Here is a 13,611-nt window from a genome sequence, read left to right on the forward strand (position 1 = left end):
ATCTCTAGCTCTCTGACAGCCCAGCATTTACTAGGTTACTCTAACTAGCCAACAAGTTGGGGGAGGTTTTAATTGCCTCGCTCTTCTAGTCTCCCTCTTCGTGTTTAATTTCTGCTAATTAAATAGTGGGCCACTCATCATGATTATGTCTTCTTTTACAACGCCATTTTCTGTCTGAGTGACTGACCATCCCCACCTTTTTTTTTACAAACTGTACATCAAACCCTAAATTTACTTCACCACTCCACTGACTTCTAAATGACTTGTTACTTTCATTCACTTGTGACCCCCCCGCCCTGCCATTCCCTTCTTCTTTCCTTTTCATTGCCACGCGGCAGCCGCACAAGCCACCCGTCGCCATGGTTACCCAAGCCGTTGGGTCCCATGAGGAGGAGTAGGTTCGGTTGACTAGCGTCTGGCCATTCACACGTGGGTAGTGCCAGCTAGCCAACATGGCACACAGCATCCTGCCATATGGTGCCACCGCATACGTCCCGCTGGCCCGCACTCGGGATTTGGGCGTGTAGTGAGCTGCTAGTGTGAACATGACGGCCCGGCACCAGAACCTGTTCGGCAACTGATCCGGATTCAATACAGGACTGAAGCAACTTTCAGGAACTTAACACATAAAATAGTACGGGTTTTTGTCACAGAAGTAGTTGCAAGACATGTTCATTGACGCAGGAGATATTTAAATAATTTCTGCAAACTATAGGGTGTTCTTATAAAACTTATGATGCATCACTTATGGGCTTCATTCTAGGAATTTGGAGATGGGTAACATGGACTCTGCCATTGCTTGTACTATGCTGCCTCTCTGTGGAGTGAGACAGAAAATACACACAGATAAAACAAGAATGACACAACTAAGAATACTGGAAAATCCCATTTATGCCAACAAACTGCATTTTTATTCAAAACTAAAAACTTTTTTAAACAGCATATTTTGTTTTAACATATTTCTTATCTAAAGCATGTGAATACATCCCTTAAAAAACAACAAAGTTAATTTCTTGAAAGCGGTCAACATGCTCACAAAGACATAAAAGATAAAGGTGGCTTTACATAGCCTAACTCACATCTAAACAGGCAGGAGGAAATATTTGCTCCGCCTGGCTAAAAGCTGGAAAACAAATCAAATTATTCTGTACGGTACTGTCATTTAAGTATATTAACTTTTTAAATGGAAATCTTAAGAGGTAACATCATTGAGCAGACATTGAGAGGAAGTATAGATTTTGCAATATTTATCTAGCAGACAAATGTCGGATGGTAAAAGCAAGAGGGCCAATGATGAAATAGATTTTTTTTTTTTTTTACTTGAGAAAATATTATAAAACTTAAAAGAATTGCTCACAAATCATGAGTCAAAAGAAAAGCTGCACGTGGCCTGATTTAAACAATGGATAAAAAGAATAATTTTCACAACTTACATATGGATTAGAGCCAAAAGGATTAGAAAAATAAATGCATCTCTTCAGAAGGCCTGAACTACTGTTTAAGACTGCATTAAAATTACAATGGCTTTTGGCAAGCAATATAGGAAATCTATTGAGCATCAACATTTTTATTTAGTGAAACTCTGAACTAAGCTGACACACACAGAGGACAGTTTTAAACCTCTATCAATTTATGTTTTATTATGTCAACAGGAAACTAATTTAATTCTGAAAACACACAGAAAAAAGAACACTTTCTGCAATTATGTGTTTTTGTTTTACCAAAATACCAAAACATAATTTAATGAAATGCAGTGAACATTTCCAAAACTAAATTTGCAGAGGCAAAATAAGAAACAAAAAACACCTGCCATTGCTTTGTATTCACATAAACAACTCGCACAAAAACATAACAAAATACCTATAACTTTATTAACATTCAGTACTGCAAATTCTTGTTTGCTTAAATTAGGCACAAAATAATAAATGCATAAAAAGTACATGAGCATAACGCATTTCAAATGAAAATGTGTTCTGAAGGCTTTAACACTCAGAATTAGTCAGCTGGTATTTGTTGATATATCCTCTGTAGTAAAATTGTCATTTTTTCAAATCTGTAGCCTTAATAAATCCCTTCAACCCTCTTATCTGCAGTAATTTTCATTATGTCAAGTGTTGAAAACAAACACTGGTCCAGTGAGACAATGAAGAGACAATCAAGTTTCCCCACTCCCACTGTGATCATTTACAGTCTAAGACTTCAGTAACAAACTGGGAAATTAAAATCTGGATATCTTTCTGATAAACGTGTGCCAAACATAAAAACATTTATTTTTAGAGGAAGAACAAGTTAGGATTAACACACACAAACACAATCAGGTCTCATCTTTTCCATTTGTCCTTTCATATTTTTCCCTCTTCAATGAGAAAAATATTTCAAATCCATATAAATATGAAATTACTCAAAAATAAGTTAATGAGACATTTGATTAGATGCTATAACATAGAAAAAAATAATAATTTACTATTAACCTTTGGTCTTACAAATTGCATTATTGTATTTAATACAGAGAGAAAGCACTTAGCTAAAGCTAAGCCCTAAAGCTTCCTGACCCCCCTTTGAAAACTGATAGGACGAGTCTGTAACTGCAAACACAAGGTCCGCTGAAGGTAAATTGTACACAACATTAAGGGTGTCCGCCAGAGTCATTAGCGGGCGCTTAATGAGATGTCAGTCGGATATTCATCACAGTGGTATGTTTATGGGGTATATGAGTAAAATGCTCCAGGTAGAAGAGTTTGGACTCTCCTTTGGTCTACAAGGTAAGAAGAAGTCCAGCTTTGTCTGTCACAGCTAGAGAGCACCTCAGGCCAATACCATGACCACTGAGTTCCCTCTGCAGTACCCAACACTTACCAACAGCTTTCAAAAAACGATCTCTGCAGCTTTTGCACTTCCGATGTGGGCTGTAATACATTACAAATGTAAACAGTTTCCTCTCAAATGTTTAACCACTTCACCAGCTGTAACCTGGATGTAGCGCTGGTATACTCTCCTACATTTTCTCTGAACGCACAGAGCTCCCCTCCTTCTGAATCCCAACTAGAGTTTCTCAGTAACAATGCCCTGCTGTGTGCTTTTCAGTAGCCTTACAGTCCTCTAGTAAACGCAGAGCTAAACAAACATTTCTCCCATCTCAACGGTGCAAGATGCCGCTCATCATCTATTGGATAATAATCCAATGTGGATAATCTGCCTATAGATTAACCACAGTAATATTTTCATAGACACACTCGTTCCTTCAACGGTTTAGATGTGGATGCTATGGTGGCGGACCCTGCCGGAGTCGATATCGACTCTGCGAGCCTCGGCAAATGCCAGGAAGGTGAAGAGGCCCATCAGGTTGACTGTGGTGATGAGGGCAAACATCGATGCCCACGAGCCTGTGGCCTCAATGAGATACCCCGAGAAGTACACCATCAGGACTCCTGCACAGAATGAGAACCGTTACCATTCTGTCAGCTAAAAAGTCTAGCTTGAGTCCAAATTCAAGTCAGGCTTTTCATGTTTCTATTTGTAAATTTTGAAAACTACATCCATCTCCTTCTACTTTACAATTATGAACTACTTTGTGTGCAAAATTGTAAAATCTCAACAGAATACACTGAAATAATGTTTGTGACATGACAAAATGTGGGAAAGTCCAAGGGATACACATACTTTTACGAGACTCTGTACATGAAGAAAAATGTCACAGGACTATTTGTCTTTACAGGCTCCAGGCTGTCATTCTCTGCTGACTGTTTTATTCACTGGCTTTAATATGCTCTCTTGATGAAATATGCATGCATCATGGGAGCCAGCAAACCTGACAGCCACACATCATCGCAAACTTTGAATTTAGTAAAAGGGAACCAGTTATCATTTATGGTGTTTCAGTTTCTACTGTTTAAATATTTATCATAAAGAGATTTCTTAACTAAAGAGAAACTCACCTGAGAATGCCCCACATGTATTCATAATTCCTGTAGAGGTGGACACGACAATTAAAATTTATACTAAAAAACAACATTAATATTTAGTCTTAAAGCTCTTTTCATTAAAACTCCGAATGTTTTACTCACCAAATAGAGCTCCGGCACAAGAAGGAGCGAGATCTTGAACATTTAAGGAAACCCCGCTGTGACAGAAATGTTTTGTTTTTAACATCAGTGCAAGAAACGTAAAGAAAAAAAAAAAATTTGATTTTGTCAATGAGAGGAGATAATTATATTATTATTCAATCTTACAAATACACAGTCAAAAAAGGGATGAGGCGGTAAAATGTTTGAGTATTATTTATGTGTATGCAGAGAAATAATGTTAAATGACAACATTTTTAAATTTCAGGTAAACAGCTTTGAAACTTGCTACACTATTTCCTTGCTTTCTTCCGAATCAGCAGTAAAATTATGTAGTACTATTCAATTAGCTTCAGGAAAAACTGATTTTTTCACTTACAGGCTTTAGAGTTCTACAACGTACCCTGCTGCTCATACATTGTGTCAGAGAACAGCAAACTCACAATAGTCACTCAAAGGTGTTTTAATCTACATGTAATTATAAGCGCCACATGAATTATTTATGTACGTTTTGGTATTGTGAACTAAAACAACAGCCTGATTAGATAAGGTTAGAAATGCTCATTGCCTGTTTCACCAGGTAGGTAGATTTTGCACTTTTGGATGTAGCAATTATGTTTAGATAGTTAGTTTTAAAAATTTAAATAAAATTATAACCGATGAACAAAAGAGCTTGAAATGAAATTTAAAACTGCATGCCAAACAGGAGCCAAGAACTGACAAAACTACCTCTGCTAAGCTGTGCACCAACTACATCCTTCTGTACTTTAAACTGAAAACTCAAGTAAAAGAAATTTTGCCCTGAGAGATACGAGATATTACATGTTTTGTGGCGGTATAAGAGGAAATAAATTAAATATTCAAAGTACAAAAACACAAGATTGACAAGGTAGAATGATAGGTATTGTGGGATAACGTGTGAGCCAGTACCTGTGACTGAACGTAGTGAGACCCATGGTGGCCGACACAAAAGCTACAGCCCAGGAGAACGTGGTATTACCACACAGTAGGACCGTGAACACACTGGATACACCCATAGAGAAAAACTAACAAGAGGAGGAGACAAAAAAAAAAAAAAGAACTGTTTGATACATGCAAAAGAGACACTATTAAGAAGAAAAAGGAAACCGACTAATAAAACTCTCACTTAACACACAGGTAGACTAAGAGTCTGCAACCCATTTAATCTAAACATAAAAATTCCTACTAGACAGAAATTAAACAATAAACCACAAAAGTCTGTTTCTGTTTTTCCCACATTTGCTGATAACTACTAATATGAGTTCCTAGTTCCATTCTGGCACAGACATTTAAGACACTACAGCCAACGAGCAGAGAAGGAACCTGCTAAAAATTCAGTTTTATATATACTGTATTATATATATTTTATATAATCCAGCGATCCACTGCAGGAAGGATAGAGAGCCTTTAACTGCAGAAGAAAATTAAGAAGGCAATTCCAAATACTGTACCTGCATTAACTTCCTTACTGAAGCGGTGTCGAAACCTGAAGAAATAAAGGCAGGAATAAGTAAGTGCTATTTCATAAACAAATATTACCCTTATGACATGCATTCCTCAGGTTGCATACCTTGACTAATAAGATGGTCAGATAGGCAGCCACTAAACAGAGATGAGGGTATAGCTACCAACCAAGGAATGACATTGAACACCCAACCCTGTAGAGACATAACACATTCAAGCTTAGCAAGTGCATGACAGAATCCACCTGATGTTTGTCTTCAAATATAGCTAAAAGACAACAGCAATCTTTAGATTCAGCTGCTTGATATTTGCAGCTGCTGCATCTGTTTTACTCAAATTCATTTTGCACTGAAGTGTAGGACAGGGGTCGGACTAGAAGAAGAATGAGAGGATGATGCCGTTACCTTGGCATCAGGGAAGGTGTCCTTGAAGAAGGTTGGCAGCCAGGACAGAAGGGTGAAGAAAGTGCTTGCTGTGCAAAGGTGTGTTACTATCACAGCACTAATTAGGGGGAGAAAAAGACAGAAATATAGGAGCATTAGTTCTAGTTTTTTCAAATGCTGTTCAGCAATCTTTACAGGGACAACTAACTTAACAGTAGTTGATGAATGTGATCTTGTTTTAAGCTGTTCCTTGCCACACAGTGTATCAACACAGAAAAGTAGGCTAAAGTCAACCAACAGTAGACCATTGTTTCAGGATCACACCCAGTGAATTCTCACATGTTCCTCTTCAGATAATAATGAGAGTACATGCAAATAAAACCAAACAAGAGTTATCTATCAGTCAAAAAGGATGTCAGTTGGATTAAATTTTGCATTTATGTGCTGACTGTCAGGGCATACTGTAAGAAATAAATTAATTTAATTTAAGAATAAAAACATCAACACTATTAAAAAAACATCTTTATATTTTAAAATCCATGTCAAAAGGAACGTGCAGTCCACTATCACCAACAACCTAAGACTTTAGTCTTTGATAGTCATTGTTACCCTCTTGGAAAATATTAGATATTTCTGTAATAGCTAATAAGTGCTTGTGTGGTCTAGTGCCAAAATACATTTCTGATATGGTAGACATACAAAGCAGCTCAGACTCTGAGATCATCAGGCAATTGCCTCCTGCTGGTGCCCAGAGTCAGAATGATACACAGCAAGGCTGTGTTTCAGTGTTATGCTCCTAAACTCTGGAATGCATCTTCCTGAAAAATTAAGCACCAGATACTGCCCAGAAAACATTCTGCATTATGTGCGATCTCAGTGTAGAAATGTCTGTGTGGAAAAGTAGACAAACACAAACGGTTGAACACTTTAAAATGTGTCTGCAGGAAGCTATGAACCATGACTGACTTTCTCCAGAACCCAGTGTCAAGAGTCTCTTGGAAACAATGCTATTGCCCCCGAATTAGGTGCTCTGGGAGGAAGGACATTTCAAAGCTTTAATGTCTAAACTTTTTCTGTTGACATGGAAGCCTGAATATGATTAACTTAATTTGATAAAATGTTACAAAGTGGGTTTATATACTTTGCAATTACATAAAACTCAAACTAAATTGTGGTTTTAACTTTCTGTGGTTTTGGAATTGAGGCTGGACTTTGTTGTTACTTTCGAGCTTGATTTATAATCAGCTGCATGACTTCTTGATGCAAGCGTTGGAAGTTTGCGTAGCTTCAGAATACAGAACACAAATACATTTCTGTTCTTCGCAGACACACAGACTGTACTGTTGTCTTACCAGACAGCAGGTTGCTTGAGGAGTCGTGCCCAATGCCTTTTATTAAGTTTCGGCTGGGTCCCACCATTACCCAGGGACTCAAGTGTAATTATAGGGCCTGCACACACACACACACACACACACACGAGCAGACAAAATTTCATACATTTCAATTACACATAAAAAAGGTACATGATAAAAGAATAAAACTACAACAGTGATGCTTCTGATGCAACTAGAGCTTCTCATACCTTCTCCTTTAAGCAGGTATTTCCACATGCAGTAAGCCCAGAGGACTGACAGGATACCAGACACATAAAAAACACTCTCCCAGCCATACAGGTCCAGCATGAGAGAACCAACACCTCCAATCACAAGAGTGCTTAAAAAAAAGAGACAGAAAGGGGACAAAGTCAAACAAATACATCCTTGTAGCTTGATGTCCATGCACAGCATGTCCAGCGCTGACACAGTCACAGGGTGTATGCATCTGGATGTGAATCTATCAGAAAAGTTTCCCCAAACACCAAAAGGCTCTTGAAACATAACTTTTCGGTTCACAACAACCTAATTAGTCTTTTCAGGAAGGTGTTTTTCAAGTAACTACTGATGGCTTTCCAACTAATTTCCATTCAGTGCCAAACATTTGACTCACCCCAGGTAGGAGCCACTCCCCACAGTGCTCATGAGGAAGCCTCGCTCACTCTCAACCACCTTCTGTGAGCACAGGCTTGCCAGGGAAGGGTAATGAACTCCTAAAGTCAATACACAGACAAAAAGAAATGGGAAGGAGGATTCACTTTTAGAAAAACCACAGAAAACAACTTAGCTGAGACAAAAAGCTTGAGCTTAACCCTGCTTAAGGTGTCTATTATTACATTTGATTTCTATAACATTTTATAGCAAAGTTGTGCTGTCAAATAACTAAATAAACTCTTAATGCTACTCTGGGCAGAGTAAACATGCTGTAATTTATAGCTTCCACAATCAAGTATGCTGCTTTATGATTATTCAATAAACATAACAGTCACTTCCTTTTAGCTGAAATCAGATATTTGCATACGCTGCATAAAATAACACATCCATTTTTCTTCACTGTGTAACATTAAATTAAACTACATTCTTCCTGTTTTAGGATATTTGGAATTACTAAGTCTAGTAGTAAATCTAGTCTAGTAGTAGACTAGACTAGAAAAAAATCTTGTCAAGATACTACTGATCCTGCTAATAATCTAAAAAAACGTTCTTTTTTTAAGCAATAATAAGCAATACTAAGTACGTAAAACAGTCAACGTTTATTCTGATTTAACATCAGACAGCAGGAAAAAAGGTTTTCTGCCTTCCTATACAGCATGGGAATATATCTGCTTTAACTGTAGTAAAAAATACAAATACAAAGCATGTGGATAAAGCACTTCTCACAAAGATCCGTATTTTTCTGCTGTGATTACACTTGAAATTGTCAAAAGGTTTCAAACTCATCAAGTCATGTCTGTGTTATTATGACAGAGTCAAGCACTCTCATGGTCTGGATCTTTAACCACGCTGGCTAATTTTGGAGCGATGAGTCATCTCGCGCTGCTTCAGTCTCACCTTGTAACAGGCCCATGAGGAAGCGGGCCAGCGTCATGGAGAAGATTGGCTGGGAGCAAAGGTGGGCGAGGATCGGAGTGAAAGCTGTCATGGACCCCCAGGCTGCTGCTGACAGCAGGAGGACCTTCTCACCTCCAACACTAGAGAGACACAGAGAGAACGGGATAAAGACATTTATATAGAAACAGTGGTTTATTTGTGATTTCAGACACTTGTAACCGGCATAACCTGCAACACTACATTTTTTGTTAATGAATGTCCCTGAGACGGCATATTCTTTAGGGACTGGTCTTTAAAAATATCTGTGACTGATCCAGAATTTTCCAACCCTGGCTTGTTACATCTTGTAATACAAGTGCTATGTTTCAACAAAAAGATCATACTAAAAATATTAGTTTACTGACCTCTTAATACATTTTGGTAACAAGTAATTAGGACATAAGGTTTTTATGGTTCAACAGTAAGCAAAGGTGATTCTTCATGTTGACATACATTGCTAAACTAGACTCTAACACTTTAAATATGCTATTTCAAACCAGTTCATGATGACAACACTCTTCAGTGTGGATGGTGCTTTGAGTGTATACAATTGAAGTCAGAGGAAGAACAGAAATATAAATGGCTATTTAGCAGATAAATGTTTTCTACCACAAATTGAGATGTGTCTTTATTTCCTTCAAGCTGTGTCAGAGAACGAGAGAGTAGAATTTGAAAACACCTAATGAGAAGTTGAACAGAGTACAGAAAAATTGAGCTTTTAATTTGTTTGTCAAGGAAAATGTTCAAAGTGAAACTGTGGTCATCTCTTTCGTAATTTTTTAATTAAGGTAAGCGTTCACATGCTACAGTAAAGAAGCAAGCAAAATATATATAAAAACTAAATTCTCCAATAGCCTTAAGAATAAAGATGGTACAAAAAAAGGGATTGGACTTGGATACAAAATATGAAGAAATGACATAATACAAAACTGTCGTAACTGTGGATCAATCATTAAGATATACACCGTAAAACCTTACTTAAACCTTACACATGCCATTTCTGGATGCTCCTGTTTTATAATAACACTGTTTGCTATTCCCTAACGTGATAATGTAGACAAAGACTCTACCTAATTCAGTGCATTATCTCCCAGGCTAAGTAAACACTCCTGCACTTGTTTGCATCACTGCTACAGAATGGTTGACCACAGTCTGCAGTGTTTCACAATACTCCAAAGACCAGCAGAAAGCTGAAAAGAGTCAAACGTTTTACCTCTAAAAATGTATGTACATAGGTAGAATAAGTGTATAATTTAATCATTTCTAAAGAAGATTAGAAGTTGGCCCTCTAGTTTATCCTGAGCAATGACTGTATTTATGCTGCCACAGGCTCACTGGTTGCTGGAAAAGATATCCTTAACACTCTTCCTCACTCTGCTATTTTCTCCTATGACTGTTCATGTTTGCCATTTTTCAATACTGTAAGGATAAATATTGCTTTCTCTACACAGAAAGGAAACCTGGCTCAATCCTGTATTGTTTAGCCGTGTATCCTTCCTAGACAGAGCCATTGCTGACAAAAAACAACTTTCTTTCAGAATTATTCTAACTGCCTCTGTCACCATGCTTCTGTGTTTAGTTTTATCTAATTTCTAGACAGCCATTGCTGACATTAACTATTTTTTCTGACTTTGTTTTTCTTTGGAGTAATTTTTGCTTAATGATTTCTTCTTTTGCAGTGGTTTTTCCCAGGAAGAAGACATGGAGCGCTTCTATTAACTGTGTATACATTCTCTTATTTACCGTCCTCCAGGAAGTAGTCCTTTCTCAGGGATTCTGTGTCTTATTTATTTCCTTTCTGTATTCTGAACTCATTGCAAGTAGCGGCAAATATAGGCTCATTCTTGCACAGCAGGTTTCTTAATTTTAAAAACGAAGTGGTATTTTCCCACTGTTAATTCAATTCAATTTTATTTACTTCACAACACGTTATCTCAAAGCACTTTAAAAAAAACTTGACTCCATCCTATCATACATGCATTTCAGCTGACAGTATTTATTAAACAATGTAGTAAAGTCCTGTTTATTATTCAAATAGGCTAAAACTATTCTGTATGTAAAGAAAACCCAGCAGAAATCCGTGCTACGTAAAATAAATCAAAATAAATTAAAGGACATGCGCTTACCGGTCACTGACGTAACCGCCGAACACCTGGGTGAAGCAGTATCCCCAGAAGAAGCTGCCTAGCACCATGCCGGACTCTCTCTTGGTCCAGTTGAACTTCTCCGCCATGCTAACGGCACAGATGGGCATCGCCACACGGGCGCAGTAAAGGAGGCATGTTCCCAACAGCAGCACCACTGTCCATATCCTTGCCACTGGCCTTTGAAAAATGGAGGACACAGACTAAATTGAATGGACTCTAAAAGACTCACAGGGAAATACAGGACTTAAAAAAAATTAGTAAGAGATGTGTTATAAGAGACAGGGAGTTTGTGAAGACCCCTCTAGAGGACCAAAAGGAGTTGAAGTGATTTAAAGGGAACTTGGTCACACATCCTAAAAGTAGAAAACCAAACAAACTTTCATCTCAGTAAATCACCATGTCCAAGCACTGCTGGAAAATGAAACCAGCATTTCCATAAAGCTTGTAAGCAGAGGGAAGCACAACGTGCTCTAAAATGTCTTTTCAGACAGCTTTGCTGACTTCCGTTCTGATAAAACAGTTTACCAACACTAGTAGATGAAATGGCTCCCTAAATTATAGCTGACTGTGGAAACTTCACACTGGATCCAAACAACTTTGATTTTATACCTCTCATTTCTTCCTCTGGGACTTTAATTTCCAAGTGAGCTGCCAAATTTGCTTTCCTCTGAGAAGACGATTGAGCAACAGTTCAGTACGTTTTTGCTCTCCTATGCACAGATAGTATGCTTCTGACGTCACCTCTGGTTGAGGAGTGGCCTGGCACAACGAATGCAACAATTGCAACCCAAGTCCTGAACAAGTTTCTGTGTGATGCCTGTTGAACAACAGATTCTAGTTGCACTCTACCCCTTGTAAATCATCCAAAAACCATTAAATCAGATCTGTTTCTTAATTCTGTCATTCTTGTTTTGTTCCTAACAGACTTTTTCCTTCCACTCAACTTTCTCATTATATGACTCGATATAGCATTCTCTTATTCAGCAATAACCTTTCATGCTTTACCCTCCTTTTGAAGGATCGCATCTCTGCAGAAAATAAATGAAAAATAAACACTTGAAATAAAACACTGTGAATAATGGATTTTTACATCTAAGTTTCACTCAATGTGATTTGACAAATGAAAAAAAAACATTTTAATCTAAATATAAAAATACTAACAGATTACAGAGACGGGCAAAAAATATATATATTGGACTGTGTTGTCTTTTAAGTATCGATGCTGACTCGAATTAGAAGTGACTGCTCCCTCTTGGGAACTCCAGCACCCTGCTGAGTTGCTACGTGGTGACGTCAAGCCCTCATCACAGTTGAATAAATGTCTCTGCAAGTGTTTGAAATGTTACCTCGGCCAGTTGGAATGCGCTTCGGGCCGCTTCTTGTGACATCCAGGTGCTCCGATCTTGTCAGGCGCGACGTTCTCCTTGTGACAGACCAAATCTGGACTAGAGCTCTTGCCATGTTTTTGAATAACTGCCATTCAACGCGAGGTGACGGCAGACTCTTGTCAAAGGCTCCTGCTGTTCACTTTCACCCTATTTTCGATCTGTCAGTGAGAAAAAACCAACAACGTGTAGAGGTGGACGGAGGGGGTGGTAGTATTGACGCGGTCACACTCACAAGGTTTCGATGTTTGAGTCTATTACCAAGTCGCGGAACTCAAGCTAGAGGAGGGAGTGTGTTGCTCCTGATGCCCTAGGAGGAATAATCCACGTGTCACTTTTTCTCTTCAGCCTCCTCCTCCTGCCGCTCCAGCCTGTGAGGCTCGCAGTTCTCCGCGCGGTCGATAGGGTTAATCAGGAAGTGATTCAGATGTTAGGCTTTTCCTGCACAGCCAGTCCTTTCTTCTTCCGCTACAGTTTCATGTGATACCGTACATAGATGTTTCAGCCTTCTGTGGCCTATCTAAACGTGACGTTGCAGTAAAACAAAAACACTCCCCTCCCCGCGCTGTGTTGTCCCGTCCACATCGCAGCAACGGGGCAGCTGATGAGGCGTTTTCGGGCTGTAGGGCTCAAAGATGCGCAGCGTAATACGTTCTTATACCCCTCTCTGAAATACACGGAGATTGTTTAGAAAATCTCTATTTTTTTAATTGAACAAAAAAATTATATTGTAAGAGGTCTCAGTATGAATACATAATTAGTTTACAAAATTTGATGTCTTTTGAGGATTTTATATAGACCAACACAATGAAAAACATAATTGTGAGAGCGGAGGAAAACATTAAAATAGCTTTTATTCTTTTCTCAAATATTTTTCTTCCCCCTGCACCATTTTGTGTTGTATTGTCACGTAAGAAAATTCAACAAATATTGTTGTGGAAACATCACAAAAGTCACGAGTCTCCAAAATGCACTTAATTATTTATAATACGATATTAAGAATAACTGAACTTTTGCCATCTAAGGTAAGAACAATGAGTAAAAAATATTTCCTGCCTCATAAAAATAAGGTGAGGCATAAACACTCCATACTGCTATCTTTAAAACAGACCAGAGACTTTAACAGCTCAATTTGGCTTGTCTCGTTCAGGATCTTACGGACAAATTACAACTGATGAGAAGTACTT

General features: G+C 38.2%; 1 protein-coding gene across 1 annotated transcript; it reads right to left on the reverse strand.

Annotated features, from left to right (window-relative positions):
• Window positions 1-1,232: 1,232 nt before the first annotated feature.
• On the reverse strand, window positions 1,233-13,055 carry slc17a9b (solute carrier family 17 member 9b). The gene is made up of 14 exons (XM_044121053.1): window positions 12,660-13,055; window positions 12,386-12,585; window positions 11,019-11,216; window positions 8,854-8,993; window positions 7,916-8,015; window positions 7,512-7,642; window positions 7,282-7,378; window positions 5,951-6,047; window positions 5,653-5,740; window positions 5,534-5,568; window positions 4,992-5,107; window positions 4,065-4,120; window positions 3,936-3,965; window positions 1,233-3,428 (listed from the first exon to the last, which is right to left on the reverse strand). The coding sequence occupies exons 2-14, from the start codon at window positions 12,517-12,519 to the stop codon at window positions 3,250-3,252; spliced, it is 1,401 nt and encodes a 466-aa protein (XP_043976988.1). The 5' UTR covers window positions 12,520-12,585; window positions 12,660-13,055; the 3' UTR covers window positions 1,233-3,249.
• Window positions 13,056-13,611: the final 556 nt, after the last annotated feature.

This window comes from Gambusia affinis, linkage group LG01 (genome assembly GCF_019740435.1).
Source record: "Gambusia affinis linkage group LG01, SWU_Gaff_1.0, whole genome shotgun sequence".
NCBI classification, from domain to species: domain Eukaryota; kingdom Metazoa; phylum Chordata; class Actinopteri; order Cyprinodontiformes; family Poeciliidae; genus Gambusia; species Gambusia affinis.